At 40.0% G+C, this 26,927-nt stretch overlaps 1 protein-coding gene across 7 annotated transcripts; it reads right to left on the reverse strand.

The window, feature by feature from the left end:
- Nucleotides 1–1,962: 1,962 nt before the first annotated feature.
- On the reverse strand, nucleotides 1,963–25,798 carry CD47 (CD47 molecule). 7 transcript variants are annotated; one of them, XM_030020116.2, is made up of 12 exons: nucleotides 24,963–25,109; nucleotides 20,921–21,271; nucleotides 19,510–19,557; nucleotides 16,523–16,612; nucleotides 13,164–13,265; nucleotides 12,694–12,786; nucleotides 12,048–12,143; nucleotides 10,154–10,246; nucleotides 8,663–8,694; nucleotides 6,378–6,402; nucleotides 5,684–5,711; nucleotides 1,963–3,278 (listed from the first exon to the last, which is right to left on the reverse strand). In XM_030020116.2, exons 1-11 carry the CDS (start codon nucleotides 25,006–25,008, stop codon nucleotides 5,686–5,688), a joined length of 1,002 nt encoding a protein of 333 aa, XP_029875976.1. In that variant the 5' UTR covers nucleotides 25,009–25,109; the 3' UTR covers nucleotides 1,963–3,278; nucleotides 5,684–5,685. The 7 variants fall into 7 exon arrangements, with proteins under 7 accessions (XP_029875976.1, XP_029875981.1, XP_029875975.1 ...); XM_030020121.2 differs by lacking the exon at nucleotides 6,378–6,402 and having other exon boundaries at nucleotides 24,963–25,798; XM_030020115.2 differs by lacking the exon at nucleotides 5,684–5,711 and having other exon boundaries at nucleotides 24,963–25,110.
- Nucleotides 25,799–26,927: the final 1,129 nt, after the last annotated feature.

The following is a 26,927-nucleotide window of genomic DNA, read 5'->3' on the forward strand; positions in this document are numbered from 1 at the left end:
TGAGATATTCTCCAACCACTTACATTTGGATTAGCACCATTTTTCTCACCCCAAAGTTCAAGCACGCAGTTTTCCTGAGCTTTAGGACCAGGATCACTGTGAGCTTACAGTTCACCCTGCAGCTAGGTCCCTGCACAGCAAAATCTAAAACTTTTACGTTTCATAGCTCCAACTGCGGTTCATGGCTCTTTAGAGAGGAAAGTGTGTGCGTGTAGGGAAATCACAAAAGATTTCAGAAGAGATCTTGAAGGAACAGCCATGGTTCAAATCACCCTGAACAAGCAGAGAACTGCTAATAATTGTAACTGTTCCCATCAGCTCAGCTCCACTGAAGCGGATGTGCGAGCAGAAACACTTCCAGACAGGACTTACAACCTTCTCCCGTTTCTCCACTCTCAAACAAATGTTAAACACAACTTCAGAAAATCTGGAACTTACGTAGTAGTGCTTTAGCAGCAACACACAGAAATGTCATTTCAGCGCTGCGAAGACTGACTGGAAGTATGCACTGCTCTGCTGTGCTTTTAAAGTTACATTAGGAGCTTGTTATTCCTCAAATCATATTTCCTCCCACAGCATACTTAGATGACAACATTCGATGGTTGAAGTCAGTCAGCCCAATTCAAGTTGTTAAAGGGCAATCCACATACTTTCTTCCCCAACTGGATGACCTTTTTAAGGAGAAACACTAAGATCTCCCAACCAAAACCATCTGCAGCCTAAGCAACAGAGCACATTCTTGTATATCCAGTAAGTAATCTGGGGGGGGGGAGACAGAGGGTGTCAAGGCAGGGAGAAGAGCTTATGACTATGAATTTATGGAAGGAGTTACAGAAGTTCAATGTGACAGCAACAAGAAAAACCTCTCACAAAAACAACTTAAAATGACTTTATTTTTTAAGTATATTAGCACAATATTTACAAAATTGTTTCATGTTTCATAAATAAAAACATTTTCTCGGGTAAAGACTATAGATCTATAGATATTTAAAATGTCTATATATTTATATATACACACACACGTAAACACACAAATGGAAGCATACAGTTACGAACAACTTTGGTTTTAAATTACTGGTGGGAAAGGGCTGTGTGTATCAATGACTTTTTAAAGTCTCACTTTTAAATTTGTACCCACAAGAAACCCAGAGCAGAGCCTGTAACACAACAGGATGGTGGGTTTCTCCCATTTCTGGGGAATTGCTTCTGAAGCCTGTACATGGCCACCGAGCTCCTCAGGTTTCAGCAATGCCTAGTAACAGCTCAGCCTCATCCCACAGTGACACAAACAGGTTCTACTGCAGTTTGCTTTACAGAAGTTAACATAAAGCTATTATACATAATGGTTTTTATAAGGCAGAATACCTCAAGAGAATTCCCATTGGTTTGTTTTTTATTCCTCAACTGCTCAACTTTCAACTTGCCAGAGGGAATCACTAGTTATAAATAGTGAGTTCTGCATGGTACTTAAATCAGGTAAATTCTTACACTGAATTGTTAATGGAGAGTAATCTCCTATCTTTAGGTAGAGATTGCTGTGATTACGGAAAAGCCTGTATCAAAAGATTCATATATAGGACCTCAAATATTATATGAATACTCCCACTGACAAACTTTAAGGTATGGAAGTCAATGTAAACCATACGTGCTTCTTAAATGCTTTATCACATGAATAACCCTCCTCATTGTGGCCAGTTCCACTGATTTTAGTGAGGGCTGGACCATGGGTTGCTTTAAGTGGTTCAATCCTGCAGTCCTAGCAAGAGGACTGTTTATGAGAGCAAATATTGTAAAATCAGATACCTCAATTATATTTTGTTGAATTCTTGATGCAAGGTGTCTGCATCAAGACTTGGAGCTCAACATGCAGAGACCTGAATCTCTGCAACATGCACCCACAACATGGATATGAACTCTAGTTTACAACATCCAACTCTGAGACTTGCCAAATGACTCTGAATCTTTAAAAACATGGATTTTATTACATTACTGTTTGGCAACAGCTTTCCAAACAAAGTTTTAAATTGTTACAAGGAGAAAACCATGTGTGCCTTTGAAATACATTACCTTAGTATGAATAGGAGACAGTGTCAAGATTTCTACAAAGTATACATAAAAGTCCAAGAGAAGCCAACTATATTGGAACAACTCTCAAAACAGTTGTAAAATGTGGTAAAATCTCATGGAATGTGCAAGTCCTACAAAATTGATTTTTAACTGTACCACTTATATATATACACAGAAACAGAGCCTCCTCACTTCTCATCAGCTCCTCCTACTTACTTTCTATTTTATGTATTTGTGATGTAATGGCAGCATCACAAACTCAGGTCAGAAATTAAAGAGCTCCTTCTTCCATTCAAGAAAACAGATTTTAAAACTCTGTCAAAAATACACTAAATAGGACAACTCCTATTTTTATGAAGCATCCATGAGTTTTACAAATTCACTGAGTTAAGAAAACCTGAAATTGCTTCCAGTACCACACACTGTACAACATGAACATACAAAAGAACCACATTCAGCATGAAAATTACTAGCTGCTGTGCTCCAGAATTCCAGTGCTGAATTAGGCTCCAACAGCTGAGCAGTTTCTCATCAAAGAATACGGAAGAGGCATGGAGAGCTTGCTCACTGGACTAAAATATCAGCCACCAGAGCATACATGACTCCTGCCCATGGAGAGGAATACTACTGTTTCGTGGAATTAGGAGAACTCGATTAATAACTCAAGGAGAGCTGGGAGTAAACTTTGTACTTCTGCAACTTTGTGTATAAGCATTTATTTTTTTATAAAAGTTTTGCTGAATGTCAGAAAAGATGTATTTGTACAATCTCTACTTCCTGCGTGTATCATAGACATATGACCATACCTTGCCCATGCACACAAATAAAGAAAAGTCTGAATGGTATTGCAATCTTTGGGCTGAGCAGGCCCATTATCGAAGCAGTGACTAATGATAGTTTTTGAAAATAATACCACTAAGGATTACTGCAGGGAGACCCTGTAGTGGGCAAACAGTGCTTTTTATATTCTCACCCTCAACCATCCCATATATACCATAACAGAAGAAAATAAAGATCACATGTGGGCAAACACACATGTTCCTCGCTACAGCTGCTGTGACTATAAAATTACATCATTTATATCAAAAGCACTTTTGCCACACATGCAAAACAACTAGTTTCCTGAATTTCTTCTCGTTGAGTAGTGCATCTTCAAGGCCACGGTGTATCAACAACGGTGTACTTTTCACACATCACATAGCTCTGCAGACCTGGGAATTAAAAAAAAAAAAAAAAAAAAAAAGAAAAAGAAAAAGAAGAAAAGATCGTTTGGGAAGAGCAGCCTACCTAAGTTACAGCTTAAAAAAATGACTTTTTTTTTTATTTCAAACTTGGAAAGCACGCTTAGTGCTGAAGTAATGGAAAAGAGCGGTACTAGCAGCAAGCAATGTTTCAGCCTCTGCACAACAGGAAAGTGGACACTGTCTTGGAGCTCCAGCTCATGAATTGGAATAAGCTGTAGCAGCTACCAGACTTAGCTGTCTGCCCCATCAGCGATGGTGGTTGTGCCTCTGCGATGACATACTTAAGATAAGGTAGAAAGCAGGTAGAGCTCAAATGGTTCCTGCCTCCAGCTTGCGAGTCAGAGCCCTTGCTTTTGATCTGTAAAACCTTTGTTATTTTTAGGAGCCATCTTTCAGGGCAGAAGAAGCAGACAGACTTCTAACCCTACCCTAAAAGTCAAAATGAAATGGGTAATTAGCAGTTTCTGTGCTTTTGGAAGCTCTACCTCAGCACTAGAAGAGGCAGGTTTTTATAAGCCTAAATGCGACCCAAGGAAACAGTCAACTTATTTAAAATTGGATCTCTAAGCAAAACTCTTGCTGGTTCTTCAGCAGTATGTGGTAACTGTACTAATCCCATCCTTATCCCCCTTCTGGTCAGTTCTGAATGCAACAGACTGGCAAATATCTTTTTGTTTCCTCATCTCAAACCACTGCCTTTGAAGAACAAGCAACAGCCACTTCTGAAGCAGGACCTACCTTCCACTCCTCCTACTTCAGATTATACTAACTGGTGTACATTTTATCAATGCGTTTAGGAGACACCAATGCAGTTGTCCTTTGTACTGCCAAAGTGCTTGTGTTCCTATTGGTTTAGAAAACAATCCTTTGGCATATTTGGATGAATCATGTAGTAGTCTTAAGTAACATAAACCTAGCAGTACATGGTATTTGTAAGGAAGCCTGTTTTTAAAATCAGCTGATACACCTTCTTCCAATTAGAGCTAACTCGTACCTCATTTATTGTCACATTGTCAATTCATGCCTTCTACAAGTGGCATGATATAAAAACATTTCAAGTACATTACCAGATTTAGAGTGACCTTACTCTTTATCCTGACTAGCAAAATGTTGTCATTTGATGCAGGAGTACTGGGCTAAGGGACTAGTGACACCTCATGACAAGCTTGCTCAGCTTCCAGGAAGAAATTAAGTACCAACAGCATCAACAAGTGCTCTTTTATCCTACTCCCATGAAAAGGAAGTACAGCTGCTGAACAGAAAACAATCAATAAAAGACTTTTTTCATTTTCAAACCTGAGCATCTAATCTAAAATATAAGCTGTTCACTGAGAGCAATCTGGCCAGGCAAACTCTGTTACTCTTCCGACGGATATGAGCTGCAGGAACCAAGAATCTTCACAAACTTAGCTACCTGCTTTAGGTACCAGTTTGGGAATTTTGGGCCAAGTTAATACAGTCTTTCTCATTTCATGGCTTATTATAAATCAGGAGGAGTCTATTTACATGTAGTAGGTGTTGCAATCTTACAGGCTGTTATAAAATCAAAAAGGACTAATCCCAGCATTGAGGACATTTCAAATCAGAATAGAGCTTAAGTTAGGCCAGGATACTGCAACATAAATCTTTGTTTACAGTATTTGGTAGATCTTTAAACATCAAGCATAATCAATGGGCAGCAGAAGCCACAGTGCACTTTAGATCTTAAAAGTTCAAAATTCAGGTTTGTCAAAAATATGTTGAAGTTATTTAAGCAGTTCTTAAATTTATTAAGATACGTTTCAGTTCTGTTCATTTTTAAACACTACTATCTGACCCTGAAAAATAATAAATGGAGTGAAATCTGATTGGAATACAAACAATCTAACAAAACCCAGAGAATTTAAATAACATCTAAAGGGGCAGAGGGGGAGAGAAAGTCTACTTTTGAACCACTTTCCTGTGAACTTCCATGGGAGATCACCAATTAAATACGTAGAGAAGGCTTAGTTATATTAACAACTGCCCCCCCCCTCCCCAAATACAACCACCCACCACCAAGGAAACAGTCCATGCATCTTAAATACTATATAAACATAAAGCAAGCATACAAACTATTTGACTTTCCACATTTGATCAGAAACATACTATTTAATAGTTCTCTCTCACTGACTCATCCTCCTCACTGTTTAGAAATACACATTCTTCCCCTATATATGATACAGAAATTATGTACTCTTTCTTTTCAGTGAAATATAACTTGAATAAGAACAGCATCTGCACTGAAACCTGTCCTCCAAGTTTCATCATATTAGCACTCGGTAACTCTGAACATCAAAATCCCCAGCTACATGTTAATTAAAATAAATAACTGGACATACATTTGGACTTACCATCATTCTAACATCACTCCTTTTGCATCTTTAAAAGTCAAACAAATAGATTAGTAATGAGCAAAGCAGCAAGCAATGCTTCAGAAATAATATTCAGATTAATTCTAAAATTCCAGTTAGAACTTGCTACTAGCCAGCATGCCAATTAGTGAACAGAATAGCAAAAAAGAAAAAAAAAAAAGAAAAAAATTCAGAGTCATCCCTTTCTTACCATAGATTTCCCCCATCTTAAGCACTACCAGAATTTCCCAACACCATGGAAGAGTTTCCCCAACCCAAAGAAATATCAAAAGAATAGAGTGCCAAGGATTGATTTTCCTATAATCCTAAGTATTCCATCAAGATAAATGCTTATGAAGAAGAATTAACAGCAAGACCTGTCCCCTCTTTTCCTCTTAAAAGTTGGACGTTTTGCAAAGTGAAGAGGGTGGATATAATATCCTGAGATACTAGACTTGTCCTAAAACAGTCAAATGATGCCACTGGCTAGCAAGCACAGTAGCGTAGAACAGGGAATCTGGAGCTGCAGGCATAATTTCATCAAGAGATCAAACTCTTACTGACTCACAGAGCCACGTAAGTTCACATACCGATCTGCGATTTCAGTGCTGTTGTATTGAGAACTAGAATTATTTTTTGACCTTTTTCCATAATTAATCCCTTAATTAGAAGATAAGCCTTGAATATCACCTACCATTTAGTGGTTCTTCTACAGCTTTCTGCAAAACATTTAAAAATATATATATGTATAAAAAGCCTTCATGTTTACTTTTGGCTCGCCACAGTTAAATTACTCTAATTGACATATACAGTAAGTAGTGATTCTACAAAAATGAAGAAAGCTGAACGTTAATAAAATTAATGACTAGAGTTCTGAAAAAAATTAAATAATCAATAACTGCATTCTCCAGATTATGTTTTCCCCACTGTAATTTTTTCCTCAGATGAAATACCTCTAGGTGGCAGCAAAAGGCATGCAGATACTACTTTTAAGCTCTAAAACCTAACTGATTATTTCTGTGATTTGATCAATGGTTAGTAATAAAGCAGCATGACTAAAAAAAAAAAAAAAAGATAGTAGCCAAGCAATCAAGTGTAATCTCCTCAAAAGGAAATACACCACAGTTGTGCATTTAGTCTGGTAGACAATCATCAGAAACAACACACGCAATCTACAGAAATGTTAAAAAAAAAAAATCAGTAACTGGTCAAGATGGCAGAATTCAAGATATGCACCTTTTCCCCCTCACACTCGAAAATATCAAGTATCATTTTGTAAGCGTGCCCCAGTGTCAAAATGAAGCACTTGACTGATACTGAGTTTTCCATAGTCTTTAGATTACACAGAATCAAAGTGTTATTTTCAAAATCACTTCACACCTATATATTGCCTTGAAGTATAGCAACATATGCTTTCCTTGATGGAAACAAGCAACATACTATAAACACACTTAGTTTTTCACTAGGTCTTTCTGTAACTTCTTTAAGTTCATGAGCACAAATTATTGTCACCTGAATTCCTCTGTATCTGACCCTCCACTAACTGCAGCTGCAAAAACCATTATTTGTAGTGGCCAAGATTTCCAATGACTGCTAAGTTTTAAAAATTTCTTTAGATTTCATTCCTGTCTCCAATTCAGAGAGTAACATGGTGTTCACTACAACATAATTGTGGCTATTTCTTTATTTGTCAAATCCTTGCTGCAGTGTAAAACCACCTTGTGAAGAGAACAGCTCATAAGGAGAATGGAGTTCCACAAAGGATGTTATTTAGCATGTTGGTTTCTATTTCAAAGCTTATTTACAACCAAAAACTAAGTTTAAAAAAAAAAAAACCTCCTCTTGCCCTGTTTGCTTCCGTTCTACAAGTAAACATAAGCATATCAGATAAAGGCAAGATTGTGTTTTGAAAGAAGCGTATCTGTAATACTTCTTCTTTTTTTTTTTTTAAAAAAAACTCCATGCACTTATATTCCTTCCCTAAGCAAGACCAATCCTCTGAAATACTATTCCTAAAAATGAAAAACAGATAAGAAAAAGCAAAGGAAAAAAAAAAAATCTCTGTTGTCCTATATTCAGTCAGCTCTCCCACCCCACTGTTAGAAACCATCTTTCTTCAACAGCTGGGTCTCAGGCTGTAGACTGAAAAGGAGAGTATTTGCCATGCTCCCCTGTTACAAGGAAATTTTACTGGTATTATAGAGTTGTGCCTCTTTACTTGCTTCTGCAGAACTCCAGAAATCAGGCAGTTCGTAGTCATGGATCACCAGAAAGCACTGCATAAGTCTATGAAAATTACTGTTTTAGGAATGATTACTCTTGAATTCAAAAAAACTGACTGAAAAACCTTCCTTGAAACAACGAAGTGCTTTTCCATTTGTTCTGTGTTACCTAAAGACAGACACTCTGCTTTCAGATGGTCTCATGAAATTAAGGGGCATTATAGGAAAGTAAGAAAAGAAAAAAGATCCAAGGCTATAGCATCCGTATAGCTGGGAATTCAAGAGACTATTAAAGGGGTTTGGTGTAAAAGACCATAGGAAAAGAAAAAACGAAGTCTTTGTTATAAGCCACCTAGATGAAAAAATTCAACCGTATTTTGCACTGACCTTAATGAAAAAGTATTTTTATTAAGGTGAGCAAAAGGTCTTTATAAATTCCTGTGAAAGAGTGCATTGTAAAAGAACACCAAAGTTCCCTTCACATCCACGACCTTTTTGTGACAGCCCTTGAAATTCCCATTTGGGCACAACAGTCAGAGCAGCCACTAGGTAAGGCTGCCACTTACAGTACTGTAGACACACTCAATAGGGACAATGAAGACCACCAACTCACTCAACATTAGACATCTGTTACACAGCCAGAACTTTTGCTTGCTACCAACCTGGTCTGAATTCGAACTAGTGAAGAAAGGTTCAGTATCTCACTACAATCCCCTGAGCCATCTAGTCACCCCAAATTTATTAATTTTAAGCTTACCCCTGGACGAGGATGATCTTTCATTCTGGAACCTAAAATAATTACAAAGAAGTGACCAGGCAGATGAATAAATGTCATCATCAACTGAATAAAAATACCTATTGATAAAACTTGGAACAGAGTATCAACACACAAAATTGAAGCTTCCCCTAACCAAAACTACTTAATATGATGATCTGCAAATTCTTAAAGCCTCTAAGCACTCCTCTGTTTAGGAACTGAATAATCTTATCATGTACAGTGTGTGAATTGTCTCATTTACACATTCAGCTCTAAAAATGAATTACACTACACACTATTCTTTGTGCTTATTTTGGTGTGCTGGATTCTACCCCAACAATCACATTTGACTTCTTCAGCCAGCAAAATCAAACTACAAATGCAATATTTATGCAGACCATTAGCACACAGCATTGAAGTCAATAAAAAATTACTTTTTTTGTTGTTGAAACGCTTGCTTCACCTCACATTTTTGACTCATCTTCACCTATCTCAGGTATCAAATATTAGGCATTCTGCCTTAATTTCTTCTTTAATAGAAATCCTCCCTGTTTCAGGGTCTATTATTTCTGACCATACCCACACACAGTGTGCACATACTAAACCTGGAAGACTGCACAGTTCAGTGCAGACCAAGGACTGCGCTGACTGTACACATAAGCTTGAGTCTGGAAGCAATATATCCTCAATCGCATGGTTCTGCATCCAAACTAACAAGCTGTTTGAAGAGCCTTGATGCACAGCTTTAAACAAATAAACACTCTGCTCTCAGACCCAAGCTGTAAATTCTACATGATGTTATGCTGTGGTATGCCACCATTCCAATCACACAGCATTGCTATGTTTTTTGCTTATTTAGCAGGCCTGACTGGCTTTTACACCTTTAAATCTATCTTTTTGAGATCTGGGGAACAGACCAGTTTCGGAAACAAAGTATTGCTATTCTTTGCTCCTAGCTTTTAAAATAAAGCACAAGCAGGATTCACTAAAATGAAAGGTGTCCATTCAAATCGCTCTTATTTTAATGCGCCTCCAACCAGTGGAAATCACTAGGCAGATTTTGCTTTTTTAAATTCATATTTTGTCTGCACCATCCCATAACCCACTCTATAGAATCTCTGAAATCCTTTTGCTCTCTTTGTTCTAAGCTTCAGCTAGTCAACTGTGTAAATGCAGAGCTTAAACAGCAACATCTGTCCTACAGCTGAAACACTCTTACTTAAGAAACCTGGTTGTGTCCATCTCAAGACAGTTTATTATGATAAACTGTAAATTTCTTTACTCAAGATTCCCCACAGGCTCTATGAAACAAAGCCAATACATACAGACAACTTTTCAGTGATTTTTAAACTATGTAATTGTGAAATCACACCTTATGTTCAAATAAGCTGTGTCTACCTCTGAAAAGTACAATAGAGAAAACTGCTCTTCTGAATATTTAAATGCTAAAAAAAAAAAAAAAAAAAAGGCAGAATATTAGGTGTTACTTACCCATAATAAATACGTAAGCCAGACTAAGCAAATTTGCAATAGCCATAATAGCTAAGCCAGCAATCACAACAGACCCATGTAACGGAGGACAGGCTGTTAAAAATACGATAAAAGAAACTGCATCACCCAATACAAGTAAAAGCACAAACTTTTATTTTTGGATGTAACTGAATACTAAAATAAATAAGCCTGATAAAAACACACATGATTAATTTATCTTTCAAAGCTATCCCAGAACTACTTCTGCATCTTTTTCTGTATAGATTCTTTAATGATACAGAGGCATTTACTGATTTTTTCCTGCTTAACTGTACTATTCTACTACAGTTTAGCTATTCTACTGGCATTCACTGCAACTGACAACTTTCTTTCATTAATTGTATTTTAAATTTAAACTTGTATCTTCAATCCCAATTGTTTGGAACTATAATTGCATTAGACCACAGAATACAATACTGTTACTGATAGAACAGAGTAAAAAAGGGAAGAAGGGAGCAGAATATGAGGGTAGTTCTGAGGCAAATCCACCAGAGATAACAGGAATGCTCCATGTTTACAGGGGTATCACAGAGTGGGAACAGGCTATTACAACCTAACCACAGTTCACTACAGAAACTCCTTGTTGTCTGATCCTTGTTTCCACGGACTTGAAGTCATTGCAACTGTCTGTGAGCTCAACCTAGGATGAGCTATTTCTACTGACACTTAAGGGTCATTGAGCTAAACTTCCAGAGATACAGATAACATCTACCTTATGTGACCTGTGCAAAGGTCACCCTGAAAAACTAGGGAGCCTTTCATTTGAGAACATTATAAAAACATCCTCCATTTTGCATTACGCTAGAGGATTAATGCTTTACCAGAAGTCTCCCACCAGTTTATTTTACTATTACATTTGACAACACTTAGGTACCCCTTAGAAATACTTCTGTAAATACTAAACAATAAGCATAAAACTCAAATCACTGAAGGTCTGTCATTTCACTCAGATTAGACAAACCTTTAGAAACCACTTCAAGGAGAAACAGTTTTTCTTAAATCCCCAACCAAATAAACGAATAAAATTAAGACTGTCTCTATGAAACAATAAATCAGGGGTATAAAGTGCTTCCAATGAACACGAGTATGTATTCTACTACTAAATATACTGCCAAGGATGCCTAGTCCTAAATTCACCCTTTTCTCTGCTGTGGGGTTTTCTAGTGGGTGGAGGGGAAGGCAAGCAGAGGACAAAGGGAGGGTTAGAGGCAGGGATAAGAGGTATCACTGTGTGTGGCGTTTAGTTGGTATTCCCTGACAACACTGACTGTTTCTCAGTGCTGAAACAGAATGCCAGCCACAACCAGACTTAAAACAGTCCAAGAACACGTCCAAGTTTACTGTCTCCGTGTTTGCCTTCTTAGGCTGTTTCAATGGTATTCGTTTCTCAGCAACTTGGTTATCAGTTGCATCCAAGTGGAGATTAACAAGGAATTTCTGATTTATTCATTGAATATGAAAAAATTATTATGACTCTTAGTTTCTAAATACCCTAGGCCTCAGTAAGAACAACAGTAATAAAGGTCAGTGTTGGTTTTAGGTGACTCTTTAGGGCACTAACTGTTGCAAAATTAAAACAATTAATTTTTTTTTTTTTTTTTTTAAGCAACTGTTCATAGAACACATGCTGGATATAGACATACTAATGAAAATGATATGTAATACTGCCTTTGGGCTATTCTTCTTTCACCAGATAAAAGAGCATTAACACAGTAGTCCTAAAGTACATTTACAGAAGTTACTTGCTAACACTCAATGTAGTGAAGCCACTTTCACAGCATTTTAGTGTTACAAACAAACAAACATCAGGTACTGACAAAAGTAAAGACACTTTTACAGAAGATAAATTGCTTACCTGAGACACACAGTGCAAAACCAACCACAGCAATTACATAACCAAGAATTTGCAAACCTATCAGAGCAAATGTTGCTTGCTGTAGACTCTCGAAAACTGGCAAAGACAGAAAGAGAAACAAAATTGTAGTTTTTGAAGTTTAACTACAGAGACACAAAAGGTAGATCATTCACATAAAGCTAGAAATCAGATTCTCCTAAATTCCAAGCTCAGCCAGCCAGTGTGGTATCAAAACTCACAAGTGACTGCAAGTCATTCAGGGCTCTTGTATGTATACACACACACAAAAATTTATGTACATAAATAAAATTATAAATAAACCACAAGTAGAAAAAATGAAACACACACATTCTGAGTTATTTATTCATCTCAGTTCCAAGACCCAAGAAGAAAGAGCAGGAATCACTCGGACATCCTACCCTAAATCTTGTTTTTCAAGCAGGTAACTTATACTTCTTCTCTGAAGCAACTTAGCCAAACAAACACAGGTTAAACATTTTGTTTTGAGATACTAAGAAGGTCAGGAAGCCAGGGCCCTATCATAGCACCTATTTATAAAAATGAAAACAGTATATAGATTATGGGGGGGTGGAGCTCAGTTTTTCTATCAGTGTGTTCTCAAGCTAGTGAAGAAATAAATACTCACCAATTCCAAACATTAAGTATTGAAGTGGTACCAAAATCACAGCAGGGACTACAATTAGGCCAAGACCAGCTTGATTCTGTGCAGTATAGCCACCTGCAAACATTTGTATGGAAATTAATAAAACAGAAATCCGTGATTGGAACAAAGCAACAAAAGTAAATTATTAGTATCACCAAGCTTTTAGGGTCCAGAAAAAAATCCCACTGAAGCAGCAGAAGTCACTCCCTAGCCCCTAATATTCATCCAAGGTAGCAGGACAGAAAATAGAAATAAATTTGGAGTCTGTATCTCCCTATGATCATCTGTAGGCCTGACAACTACAATGCTGTTTCTGTTGTATTCTGTAATTTCTTTTTTCCATTTTAAAATTAGCAGATCGCAATTAATAACAACTTTGATACTACTGCATGGAAGAGATTCATTTGTGCTCTTATTCCCTTAGACTAGGAAGGCAATTTTAATACACTTACCTTGGACAAAAAGAACAGTGCCTACAACAGCAGCAACTGTGAAGATGAAACTTGCTACAAGAATGCCCGTTTTCTTCTTAGGTACAATTTCATATTTTAATGCTTAAACACAAAACAAAGAGAGACAGAGAGGAAAACAATCAGACATACAGATTCTTTCACTAAAATACACCGATTTTATGATTAGGACTGTTGTCCTAAACGAAGGAACAAACTACTAAAAAATTAGAACTACGTATACTACCAAGATTTCAGTTGTTTTCATTGTTTGACATGGTTAATATGGCTTACTCAGATAAATGAAACCTGGCATTGGTGTTCTAGTCAAAATTCTTAATTCCACCTTCTACACATTTCAGGTGATATGTTATCAAAATTACTCTGGGACATAGTACACGTTAATTCAAGTGGATGCACTACTGACGTTTAAATAACGTTACAGTGAATTTGTTACCCAGGTGAGTGTCAGACAGGGATTTAGAAATCCCAGGTTTAATTCTCTTCTCCGTGACACTGTGTGAGCTCAGATGTATCACCTCCGTCCCCAAGGGAACAGGGTGATGTTCCCATCTCACCAGAATGCTTTGAGGATGAGTAGATAAGGGATGGCCTGCATGTTCAGATGCCACAGACAAGACTAATTTTCAGTAAAACTGCACTGCTAAATAGTTGCCATCTCAGAAAGGGTTGATTCCAGTGGAGGGTTTCAAAGCAACAGCACTTTAGTAGTCTTTGGAAAAGAAGGAACAATACAAATACAACATCATAATAAGCTGTGTTTGTTACTGCCTTATACACTGCTAAAACTAAGACAGAAAAAAAGGCAGCTCTTGCTCCAAGCTTGAAAATTCATATACCAACAACCTTGGTATATGTTGAAATTGGTAATCACAAACAGAACAAACAAATACTGTAAGTAACTTCAAAAAGAAAAAGAAGGAGCACGTACAGAATTAACATCCCGCTTACATGCACTGCATTAGCACAAAAAAAAAATAATCATGAGAATACAGTAAATATTCTACAAGGTATGTATGACAAAATCTTTAATAGTATCTTATCTATGGAAGGGTTACAGAATACTCTCTCTCATAATTAAAACTCTATCTTTCATTATATTCACATTGCCTAACACAACAGGACCTCAGTCATACTCTCAAGTACTACTGTCATTTAAACCAAAAACTTATTTGGAATAGTAGTAATAGTAAAAACTTCCTGCATATCTGTACTGGAAATTCACATTTTTTTCCACATTGTAAGTATGCTAAATAAGGAAAGCAAGACACAAACGCAAAAATAAGTAACTGATACACTATACTTAAATCCTAAAAGCCAATCCTGTAAAAAAAAAAAAAAAAAAAAACAACCCCACCCCAAACCAAGAAAAAATAAACAACAACAAAAAACCCACACAAAACACCCCCCGCCAAAAAAACCAAAACCACCACCCTCCCATAAAACACAAAACCAAGAAAACATATAGTGCCAAGTGTTACACAGAAAAAAAACAACCAGTTTAACAAACTATTTGAAGGTATACTGTAGCATTGTGGGATTCACAGGTTAACTAAAACAGTGCAAATTAAAGGAAAAAAAAACCAACAAAAACAGTAAGTACACCCACATTTATTAAGTTAGAGGTAGCACAATTACTTTTCCCCCCAGAGGTCACAGACCTCACAATAAAGTACGGAGATGCAAAAAAATCCAAGCAGGCTCGACTTACTCCTGTAAAACGACAGTGCTTCTCCATGGATGTATCCATGCATATTTCAGGACAATTATTACTTTCCTATCAAAATGCTAAAAATGTTAAAGTTCTGCTACAAATGCAAGGCAATGACAATTCCTGGACACATCAGACTCCTAAACCATTATAAACAATAAGGAAAATGAGGAATCTAACATTATGGAAATAAAATAATTTAAAAAATATGTATTAGTTTTCAACCTCTGACCTCTTGAAGAGTCACGTACCATTTTCGAAGGTTCATGAAAAAGTAATAAGAAAAATATATAGAGATGGTTGAATATGTATGTGATTACTATAAATCACTGAGTGCTATTTCTTTCAATTTCTTACGGACTCGACTCTTAAGCAGAATTTTTTTTAATTTTTATTTTTTAGAAGTCTACAAATTGAAAAAGGCTGAAAAAAAACTCAAAGACTGATGTAACAAATTCCATCACAGGGAACCTTCTGAAAGACTAGGACATAAAAAACACTCTACATTGCATAGATGTTAGACACCAGTGTATAAAGAACATCTAAGGGTGTCTGACACCGGTAAACGTATTGCTTCTAAAAACATTTAACAGAATAATTGACGCCAGTGTTAAATTCTAACTCAGCCAGTGCTAAAAGACCAATGAACAATTTTACATTAAGAGAGCACCATCCTTCTCTAATATTGATTTTGTGACCATAAAAATGAAACAACCTTCTCTTTCTAATGATTCAATCATGCCATGGTGAACCAACAGTGAAGAAAAGCTTCCTTGTTCTAACCAATGACAGCAGACATTATCAATTATACCCCACAAAAATTACACATGTGCAAAAAAGCTCATCATTTGCAACAGTACTGGCAGCAGAAACATCACCACAGGGTAGACTAGCTGCAAACACAGACCCTTTAGGCTGCACATCATACCTTTGTCTATGAAGAAATACAGCTGCTAAAAATCTTAACCCCAGAAAGCAACCCCTGGCCTCCAAGCAAATAGAGCAGACTGGCCCAGATCCTACTGCTTAGGGCTAAACCCCCTATGACAGCGTGCCTGCATTCACACTGCATGACTGTGGCACTATAGGGCACACTGAAGCCTCAAAACACACATCTTTTTGATGAAGTCATGTTTTCAGTTCAAAGGTCCCAAACTCTGCAAATGCTATGGCAGAATAGTGTTTTCGTAGCTGGATGCCAAAAATGTGTATGTCCTGAAAGAGTGCAGGGCTCACTGAAAAGGAAATGGAGGACTATGCAGCGCAGAAGAACGTAGCTTGTTGTGCTCTTATTGACCAAGCCTGTAAATAACAGTGCTTATTAGGGACTATCTTGAGAACTATATAGGAGTTAACTCTCTCATGGTGGTAACTGTTTCATGCCAAAAGCAAGCCCAGAAACGAAAGTATGTAACAGCGTGGATGATCAGGAGAGGATTCCAGAGCAAACCAAACACCAAGTTATTTGACAAAGCAGACGTACCACCTCTCTGTGCATTATCTGGATCAATTCTACCACACATCTTTTAGATGTAAGGACCATCTTTCATCTTACACGGATGCCTTTGCACACACAAGTGATTTTTAGAACAAATCAATAATTACAAAGAGTTAAAGAGTCAATACTTACCAATAACACTTAACTGAGCCGAACACAAAATAATAACTAAGAACAGCAACGCTATGATGATAGCCCTTTCCACTAGAAGAAACCATGATCCTAGAGAACAAACAAAGAAAAATGGCAGAAAGAAAACAAAAACTGAGGTTATTAGCTTTACATTTATTGCTCCTTTTAGGCTATGCTCTAGATTACTCAATACTGTATGTAATAGTTAACATTAAGAGTATAATAGGTTAAGAAAGCTATGATTTATACCCATGTATTTTTCACTCTGATCTTATATGTGACAATCTTTTTTCAGTATTTCTAGTTACCCTAACATTTTCCAAACTGGAGGTCTTAACCTCCACTGGAGCAGAGGATATGTTTATGCTATTGTCTGATAGTACAACCTAGTTAGCTTGTGGAACTACAAACAGCACAGTAGATCAGAAAAACAGTGTATTTAGGCTAAGCAGGAAAGATAGGAAAAGTTCAATTTAGTGCTTCCCCAGCTATCCTATTCTACCTCCAACTGCTGTGATCCCTGAAGAAATCCAGATGTGTGATAAGGAATACAGGAGCTAACTTAAATGAGAAGGAAACAGTACTTTGTTAATTTCAGAAATCACACATTTTCCTTTAGGTCTTGCCACCATCATCCACTTAGCCTTTTTTCTCCGCCTGCATCTTGGATGCCTTAGGCTGTTCAGTCATTCGTGCTGTAAGACCATGTAAGCCACCTTCCAACATAAAATTCTGAAAATATCTCCACTGAACTAGAAAATGCAGTTGATTCTTGCATCTCTGCTTGTAACTTCATTTAGACTCGCTCAGTGAAATCCAAAGTCTCCATTTCTTACATTATACTTGCCACCATCCCTCTGCTTGCACGCTTGCTTCCAAAGAAATTTCTAATCTTCATTTAGATGCATACTCCTTGCACTTACTCTCCATATTTAAAAGCTGTATCGGCAGCTCCAGAAACATGGAATTAAGTAGCAATACCTCACAACTTTCAAAGTCAAGTAAATACCTTGAGGACGGTTTTAAATTCACAAATTCCTCTCTTACCCCTCCCCTCCCTGGGCAAGGTGTCACAGAAGAAGCTATTGTGGTTATAACATAAATACAAGGAAATCACAACATACACTTGTCCTGGTTTCGACTAGGATAGAGTTCTTTTTCTCTAAGACTAAAGACTTTCTCTAAGACTAAATTACTAAGAAGAATAATCATCTTCTTAGTAGCTGGTACAGTGTGTTTTGGTTTTAGTGTGAGAATAATGTTGATAACACACTGATGTTTCAGTTGTTGCTAAGTAGTGCTTATCCTAAGGTAAGGATTTTTCAGTTTCCCGTGCTTTGCCAGCAAGCAGGTGTACAAGAAGCTGGGAGGGAGCATGGCCAGGACAGTTGACCTGAGCTAGCCAAAGGGATATTCCATACCATAGAACGCCATGCTCAGTTTATAACTGGGTGGAGTTGGCTGGGAGGGGCAGATGGCAAGCGACTGCATTGTGGATCACTTGTCTTTTCTTGGGTTTTTTTTGTTTGAATATTCCCTTTTTAATTATTATTATTGGTGGTGGTGTTATATTTTATTTTACTGTAGTTATTAAATTGTTATTATCTCAACCCACAAGTTTTACCTTTTTTTTTTTTTTTTTTTTCTCTGATTCTCCTCCCCGTCCCACTAGGAAGGGGGAGGAGTGAGTGAGCAGCTGCATGGTGCTTAGTTGCTGGCTGGGGTTAAACAACGACAATACTAAAGGCAGAAAAATGGAGGAGTATCTGCCAGCTTCCTTATCGGCAAAAGCAGCCTAAATTAATTAACTGTTTAAAGGAAGGCTTTTTGCTTCATTTGCATTTTCAAAAAAGCAACTAATATTGAACAGTAACTTCAATGCACAGTTGCCATTCTCCAGATAAGCCAAATCCTACAGGCAAATCACAGCAATGCTGTTCAATGTCACTGAGAATTATTAATGAACTGAAAGTATCTGCAAGCAGAGACTCTAAGCAGCTTCACTTCTTCTGTAGCATTTCCAGATGACGCTACCAGGTATTACAAATAGAAGAAAAGCAGCTATAAAGCCTGGTATCTGCTAGGACTTCAGCATGCAACATGGAACCACATACGGTCCAGTCTCAAGAGTCTGAAAACACTTCCTGTATGGAAATGCTTGCAATGCTGCTGGTACATGCAACATGCAAATAAGGGAAACAGCTGAACACATTTTCCTGGTAATACATTTCCCTTACTCTGGTGCTTTATAGCAATAAACTACTGGTGAAAAGTACTATTTTGAGAGCCAATATAAGGAAGTCTGTTCTCAAACTAACAGGAGAGACTTCCAGACATGGGGGGGGGGGGGGGGGGGGGGGCGGGGAAGGGAAGGGGAGGGGAGGGGAAGGGGAAAAAGGAAAGGAAACAGGGGAGGAAGAGAGGGGAGGAAAGAGGAAAAGAGAAAAGAGGGGAGAAAAGAGAAAAAGAGGAAAAGAAAAGAAAAAGGGGAAACTTTATAGTCACTCTCCTGTGAAGATAACTGATCAGGAAAGAGTGTGCCCCAAGACGAGGGCACTGGCACAGAAATCTTGCTCACTCTGCTACCCACTTCCTAGGTGAATCCAGGAATTCTGTAAAGTGAGATGGAGAATAGTTGGCTCTTATAAGACTATCTTTGCAAAAGCATCAATTGGAACATATTAGAAGTGACAGCATGAATTCATTGCTTGGAAATGACAGAGTGAAGACTGGTACAGGATTTCCATTATTCACTAACCCTTTTCAAAACCAACTTGCTACACTTTCTTCTATCAGCTTATTATCTCAAGAGTCTCTTTAGAACACTGAGGAACAAACAACAAAAAGTTATGCAGAAAAATTTAAAGAGAGAATAAGCGACTGTTTTACCTTCAGCTAAACCCTCAAACATTAAGACTAAGTTTTACATTTTCTAGCATATACCCTCAAACCTAATGTGACCTCTCAACTATAAGTTCTTCACCAACCACATTTTTCCTTTGGTGTTGGGGTATTTTCCTCGCCGCAACTGACAACTAGAAAATGAAATTAGAAAAATTACATCAGTTTCCTGCTTTGTAGTCTTTATACCACTTTCAAAATTCTAAACACATAGAAAGTAAAAATAAAACAATAAAACTTGCAAATGGTACTTGATTCTATTACACCCTCCTCTTCTAGAGCTTAACACTGAATGGCAAACACAGTCCAAAAATGTTGAGTAAGGAAGAAGCTATAAGAGAAGGAAGGAAGCTGCCTATACCTCTTCCCCTGTTTTTGCAGTGTTCTAAGAACCGAATGATTTTGTAGCACCCTCACCCTTTCAGTGGCTGCGCCCCTCTGAATCCATTTCAAGATCACATTGTTTTGCAGTGTATATAGTTAACTTAATAATTAGACCCAACTGTGAATTACACAGATGTTTGCAGCAGGACACAAGTAACATCTGTTTGAGCTTCATAATTTTAATGACAATTTCAAAAACTAATAGGAAAAACATTCTAGGACAATTCTACAGTGCACAGGTAAGACTCCATGTGCTACACATATGTAACACATTCAGTGCTTCTGAGAAGCTTTCCAGAAGCAAGAAGCAAGTCTCCTGTGCAGAACAGATAAACAATACACACATACGTTCAGTGAAACTGTCCCTTCTGCAGAATACTAGACAGACTGCACACGTACAGCAGATCCCATTATTCAATAGCTGAGGCGCTAGAGCACATGGGCTGCATCTGACAAGATAAGGTAAAATGGCTCACTAAATGAGAAATTCATCGCTCAGTCACCATTATTTTAAACACTGTCTTCTGAGGACAACATTTAATGCTAGATAACTGTAACAAGTTACCATCTAGTAGTAGCATTTTCAACCTCACTGGAAAACTGCATGCCTTCAGATCAAGTTTTAGAGCTCTTATACAGAATTTCCATTAGTTCTATCTGTAACTTTTCCAGCATAGCTAAAGACTGCAAGATGCAATTCTTCACAGAAAAGATCTCTGCAGTCACTGTGATGGATGTATACGTCTCAGTATTACAAAGATATTAGGAATATGTTTCAGTGTGTAATGCAATAACATGAGGATGCTGAAAATATCACCAACTATATAATCTGAAAGATGTGGGAAAGCACAGACTTTACTGTATTAGACAAGTGATCTTCAGACATCATTACAGAATGAAAAAATGTGTTCAGATCTTTCCCACAGAAGCACTCCCCTATAACTTAATCCAAAATAACTCATATTAGCATTCAAGTTAGAAGGCATGGGTGCTACATTTTTTGTATTTTCAATTTAAAGTAATATATTGTCATACTCATGATTTTTCTCTTTCCCATAAGATTTTGCTTGTTTTCTCTCCCAACAGGTTCTAAAACAATGGCAGACAACTCACCTGAGTGCTTTCTAAGTTCAACTCTTGTTTCTCCTTCTCTGTTTGATTCTGTTACTTCACAACTGTAATTTCCAACATCTGCTTCTGCGCTGTTAAGCATTAGAGAGGCAATACCCTTGGGTAAATCCGCCCGAGATACCAAGTTAGCTGACGGAACCGCTGGATCTCTGAAAAACTCCTGTCTTGCTCCATCAAAAGAAAAAATTACTTTTCCTTGTTTTTTCCATGTAACAAACATGACATTTGCATTGTTCTCCTTTAGATTAGTCACATAGCAAGGTAACACGACAGTTTTATTACAGTCAGTTTTTTCAACAACATCTGTCACACTAAATATCAACTGGGCAGAACCTATAAAGAAAAATGAAAATTAACACATTCAGAATTATTTCTTAATATACAAGAGAAGGAAAAAAGAATTACAACATGTGACTTGGGAAAACAGAACAAACTCTCCCACGAAAACACAAAATAGAACCATGCTTTAAGGGAGTAACAAAAGAAGGAAAAAAGGCATCATTATTATTCTATCACAGCCCCTCTACACAGACTTAGCCATTCTCACACCCATTTAATGTACGGATACCATAACCTGTCATAAATTAAAGTAAGAAAACTTTGGGCTGCCACTTCCTTGGACACTTCCCCTAAAATGCCATATGCAGAAATACTACATTAAGGCCTGGTTTCTGCAAAGCATACACTAACATTAATCACAGGCTGTCCCACTGATGTTCAGATTTTTGCTGCTGATCACACAGGTATCTAAAACCAGAGGTCCAGGCATCAGCTCCACACAAGTATCCTTTACAGTTCGTTAAGGACACAGGGAAAAAATTCTACTTTTACACTTTTGAGAGAAGGCAGGCAGGGCAGCTTAGTCAAAGGTTTTTTATGTGTTCCTTCTTATCTCTGAAGGTGGAGCCAAATGCCCATAGGTTTAGATAGTTTCTTGCAAATTCTCTTTTCCTTTCCGATGGAGGAGGTGCACACACAATACTATATATTAAATAAGATTATTACTTACTTTGTATTTGAGTGTATACACAATAGAATTGAAAATGGATAATTTGTAACAATAAACAACCTGTGTTGTAAATCATTGTGATTAATGCTAATAACAATTATCATTCAATGCAGGTAATGAAAAAATCACCACAACACAGGACTATCTTATCACTGTTGGTTTTTACCATTTCCCTCCCACATTGCACCACAGTTTTAAAACAGACAGTAGTATTGACTGACCACTGTTTCAAGAAAGACCTAAATCTTATGCTGAGATTTTATTGGAAATGAAGATCTATTCATCAGTTCCTGAGAACACCGAAAATTATAATATCAGTATTTAAATTACACCAGGAACCAGAAGAGGTTAATTAAACTAGCTTGACTGCAAAATACGAAGGCTTTGAATCTTTTATTTTCTTTATCTTTCCTTGTTTGTGTGAAATTGTAACTTAGTTTAATAGCTGTCATAATAGCTATTACTCTCCGAAGTCCCAGTGGAATTAATCATTCAAAATGCTTGACTATATCCACCTGAGAAAACCAAATATGGGAAAAGATATGTACTGTAAAACAAGACCACAACCCTAATACTGTAAGCACACAGACTTACAAACTGGAGTAGCTCCAGTGACTTCAGAGGAACCACTGGTATTCACATGTATAAACCAGTTCGGAATTGTGATATGTATTTGATGACTAAATTCAGTTAGGGGAAAGGGAGGGCAGGGACCAATAAAAGTTGTGTCACTTTTTGCAGTAGCCCATTTTTTTCAAAGCAAGAGTCTCAGATCAAATTTAAAAAGCACTGATCTTTGAAACATTGCTTTAATATTCTCACACAAGTCACTGGATTACTACTGAATATCAAAAGCTTATAATAAGCTGACTCTATATGTATTATGCATGACAGCACTTTACAATGAAGAAAGAATTGTTCTCTGGTTTACTCATTGTGCTGCATTTTTAAACTGTACCTCAAAAAATAAAAGTAACAAAAGCAGAACAAAAGGAAACTGTACCCAAACCTGAAACTATGCCCTAATAAAAAATAAATGCACACAATTAAAAGCTGTAGTGCTTCAGTGGTTCTTCATGAAATAAATTTCACATGTTTTATTTTAACCCTACCTCACAATAAAAGGCTTCTGAGCGTGTGGTTGTTGGGGTTTGGGTTTTTTTCTCCTTTAGAGCTAGCACATTTACATTTCGTAGGAAGAATTATTCACCACTGTCTCCATTTCACTGAGAAAGTTAATTTTCAACTAAAGGAAGCAACTATACTTCCAAATATTTACCAAAGCAAATAAAACCACCGTCTTGAACGAATTAAAACAAATTGATCACAATTTTCTCCCTAGTATTAGCATAGACTGGTAGGGAGATGTAAATTACTGATTCCAGCGGTTTGCTGTTGTGTAGTCTATGAGAGCTGGCATATTTTGCCTGAAGCCAATTAAGAAGTACTCATGTGAACTGCTCCACCAGCAGAGTGCTGGGGAAATAACAAGCAGGCTGCAGACAGGCACCAGCAGAAGCACACAGACAAATACCTGCGGGTTTTGTCCTCTGCAAATCTGACTGCTTTAGTAGAAGAGCCTGCGTAGCTGCTATCTCACTAAAGGGAACCTGACTGCTTACTACAGGTATTTCCACTATCAACTTCCGACATTCTTCTTGTCGTATGAGGAAGTCATCAGAACCCTTTGGCAATAGTTCCCAGCTTCTGCAGGCAGTAGACTACTAGGTGGACTCCTAGCCTCAAACTTTTTCATGGATTATCAGCTCAGAGGTGTCACATTAAGGTGACAATTTTAGAGCCTTATACTAAGCATTTTGGGGGGCCTCCTTCTGAAGAATATGCAGTTGTGAAGCTGCCACAGAAAGGCTGTTTCAAATGATATATACAGTGCAAATTTGGGAATAGAGCACATTATGGTAAAATTGGCTAAACTTGGTAGTTGCACCTGATGGACACCTGCATTTCTCACTGACTACAAAACATGCTAGGGCACTCAGCATTTAAGGCAGTCTACTGCTAACTCAGGTCAGACATGAAGTTAGGTACCAGCTTTGAATACGCAGGTTTAGATGTGCTGCTTACTGACAGAACAATCTATCATTTGCACTTCAGTGAAAGTGCTGTAATTTTTTTAACGCTCCCCCCCCCCCCCCAAGTTTCTTCTCGAGGCACAGAAAAATAAGAAGTTAGATTGCGAGATGTCTTACACATCAGCAACACCCAAACTTTTTTTAACATCAAGAAATGCCGTCAACCCTAGAAACTGAACAACAAACCATCAGTTTGACCACCGTCGTTTCTCCGAGACAGCACATTAAGCTAAGCTGCTCTAACGCTACGAGGCACAAGAAGACGAGGAGCTTTGCGCTGCTCACGGCGTCCCTCCTCTCCCCCGCAACTTCTGCAAGAAGCAACCCACCCCCAAACCCGGGGAGGACGAGGAAAGCGGCATGGCGTGGGGCTGGAGGACGCCCGCCCCAGCGGGTGGCGAGCTACAGCTAAGCAGACCGCAGCCCCCCACGCGCCTGCTGCCACCGCGGCCGCTCGGCGGTCACCAGCCACAGTCGGGAGCTCCGGGCAGGGGCGGTGCGAGCCTCCGCGCCGAGCGGAGGGAGCTGCAGCCCCCCCGCCCCCGCAACCGCGGCGGCAGGGCGGGCTGGTGCCGCTCCGCTCCGCTCGCCCCGCGGGACCGGCCGCCTCGCGACCCGTCCCGCCCCGCCTCGTGTCCCGTCCGCCCCCCCCCCCCGTACTCCCCCCCCCGCCGCCAGGGCGACACCCGCCCCTCCCTTTCCCGCGTGCCCAACGGCTGCGCGGGCCAGGGAAGGCGGCGGCTCCGGCCTCCTTCCCTCACACCGCCCTCGCCCCCCGGGGCCTCGCCTGCACCAGAGCCCCTTGGGAGGCCGGGGGGGGGGGGGGACACACGGTGTCTCGGGCCCAACTGCCGCGGGCCCAGCCGCAGGGGCCGGACGACGCGGGGAGGGGAGAGAAAGAGAGAGCGCGGCGAGAACTCACCGGCGCCCACGGCGCTGAGCAGCACCCAAGCGGCCAGCGGCCACATGGCGGAGCGGCGGCGGGGAGCGCGGCCAAGGCAGCCCGACGGCCTCCGGAGCTGGTCGCCGCAACGGGCGGCTCGGCGCAGGGGGGGGGCGGGGCAGGGCGGGGCGCCCGGGGGCGGAGGGGGCGTCCCGCCGCCGCTGATTGGCTGCCGGCCCTCGCTCCTCGCCCCCGCCGCGCCGTGACGGCGAGGCCCGCCTGCCGCGGCCGTTAAGCGCCCGGCTCCCTGCCCCCGCGCCCGGCCGTTCCCGGCAGCGCGGGGTGTCGCCGAGGGCCGGGGCGCAGGGGACGGGCTCGGCGCCAGGGGCGGGGAGCTGGCCCCGCTTCCTTCCCCCTCCCGGGGAGACCAGAGCAGCCGGTGGGAGTGGCTTCCACAAAGCTCGGGTTTGGGGTTTTTAAGTGGTTCTGAGGGCACGCGTTCCTTGACCGCTTGAGCTCTGGGGTCGCGGTGTTCCGTTCCTCTCCGCACAGCACAGAGCCGAAGGTCGTGGTTTTGAGTCACGGCTGAATAAAATGGCTGACTAACATGGCCGGGGCTGCCAGGAGGAAGGTGCCGAGTCCAGTAAAAGGGGAAGCGTTGACCGGGTGGCTCCCGCTTCCCCTCACGAAGCGGCTCCCCGATCGCTTCAGTGATTTCGGGCGCGCTCAAAACCCGCTTCGGGGCGGGGTGGGGGGCTGTCCCCTCCCGCCAGCAACCGAAACCCGACCTTCGCTCCGCGTTGTGCGGCGGCTGCCCGAACGGGGGGGCGGGAGGGGGAGAGGCGGCGGCGGCCGGTTTCGCTTTCCGTCCCCGTTTCCCGTTAATCGCCTGACATCGCAGTCAGTAATGTAAGTAATGCGGGGGAGGAGAACGGAGGGCTTCCTCCTCCTCCTCCTTAAAAGCCCTTTGGAAAACCTGCCCCTGCCAGTGGCACGTTTGCTTCTGGCCGAGGTTGAGCCCCGCGCCGCCCCGCTGCCCTCCCCGGCTCTCGCACGCCGAGGGAAGGGCAGCGGCGGGCGGGGGGACGCCGGCCCCTCAGCCAGCCCCGCAGCGCCGGGCCGTTCGCTAAGCTGCAAGACTGATAACGCTCCCCGGACAACGTTCTTAAAGATAGCGCAAAACGCGGAAGAATTTTTCAGGGATCTGTTGTTGCCCTTCACTTAAAAGCCAGGGTAAATGCTCTCTTTACCTCCTTCCTACCTCTGCAGTAATACACATTTGACTATCTATCTCAGCAATGTTTCAACAAATGGGTTTTTTCTCTAGAAGTAGCCCTCTTTAGGACTTTATTTAATGGTAGAATTGTCTCAAAATTTTGGATCTATAAATACTAGCAGAATAAATGCATACTTTGTTCTCAGGCGTGTGTGTTGGTGAAGCATTAAAAAAAGGACTTGAATATATTTGGGGAACACACACACACGCATATAAATGTTTTTAAAAAGCTCCCCCTCCAAAAAAAAAAAAAAAAGTCCCAAAGTTCAACAGAGGACAAAAGCCAGGGCAGAATCAAAATTATGCAAGAAACTGAATTTCTGTATTTTTAATGTCTCATGTGGTTTTACTACATTTATTTTGGTTTTGCTGCCACATTAATGCTGGCTTGGGTGGTTTCCCCCCCCATGAGACTCTATTCTCTTAAATTCTTCCCCAGCCCTCCTTAAGTGATTAATGGATACCAATGCCTTGACTGCTGCGTTTGTTTTCTCTAGATACTCATAAAGCACTGAGACACCCTCCGGCATTCAAGTTTAGTAAAAAGCCTTGAGCAGTGGGAGCCATCTGACTCCAGAAACGATGGATGGGGCTGGCATGAAGCAGCTGATCCTGCTCCTGCCAGACTGACTCAGATGATGTTCTCTGGAGGCCAGAAGAAACGGGCTGGAGCGGAGGGTAGTAGGGAAGACATGTCTGCTTCAGTTGTAGCTCATGCATCTGTGCTC

Source organism: Aquila chrysaetos, chromosome 7 (genome assembly GCF_900496995.4).
Source record: "Aquila chrysaetos chrysaetos chromosome 7, bAquChr1.4, whole genome shotgun sequence".
Lineage (NCBI taxonomy): Eukaryota > Metazoa > Chordata > Aves > Accipitriformes > Accipitridae > Aquila > Aquila chrysaetos.

Coding starts and splice junctions, on each gene's coding strand:
- CD47 (XM_030020115.2), bottom strand. CDS start 25,008: ATGTGGCCGCTGGCCGCTTGGGTGCTGCTCAGCGCCGTGGGCGCCG. Junction 21,272..24,962: donor GCTCAGCGCCGTGGGCGCCG/GTGAGTTCTCGC, acceptor TTTTCTTTATAG/GTTCTGCCCAGTTGATATTT. Junction 13,266..16,522: donor GGCTCAGTTAAGTGTTATTG/GTAAGTATTGAC, acceptor TTTGTGTTTAAG/CATTAAAATATGAAATTGTA.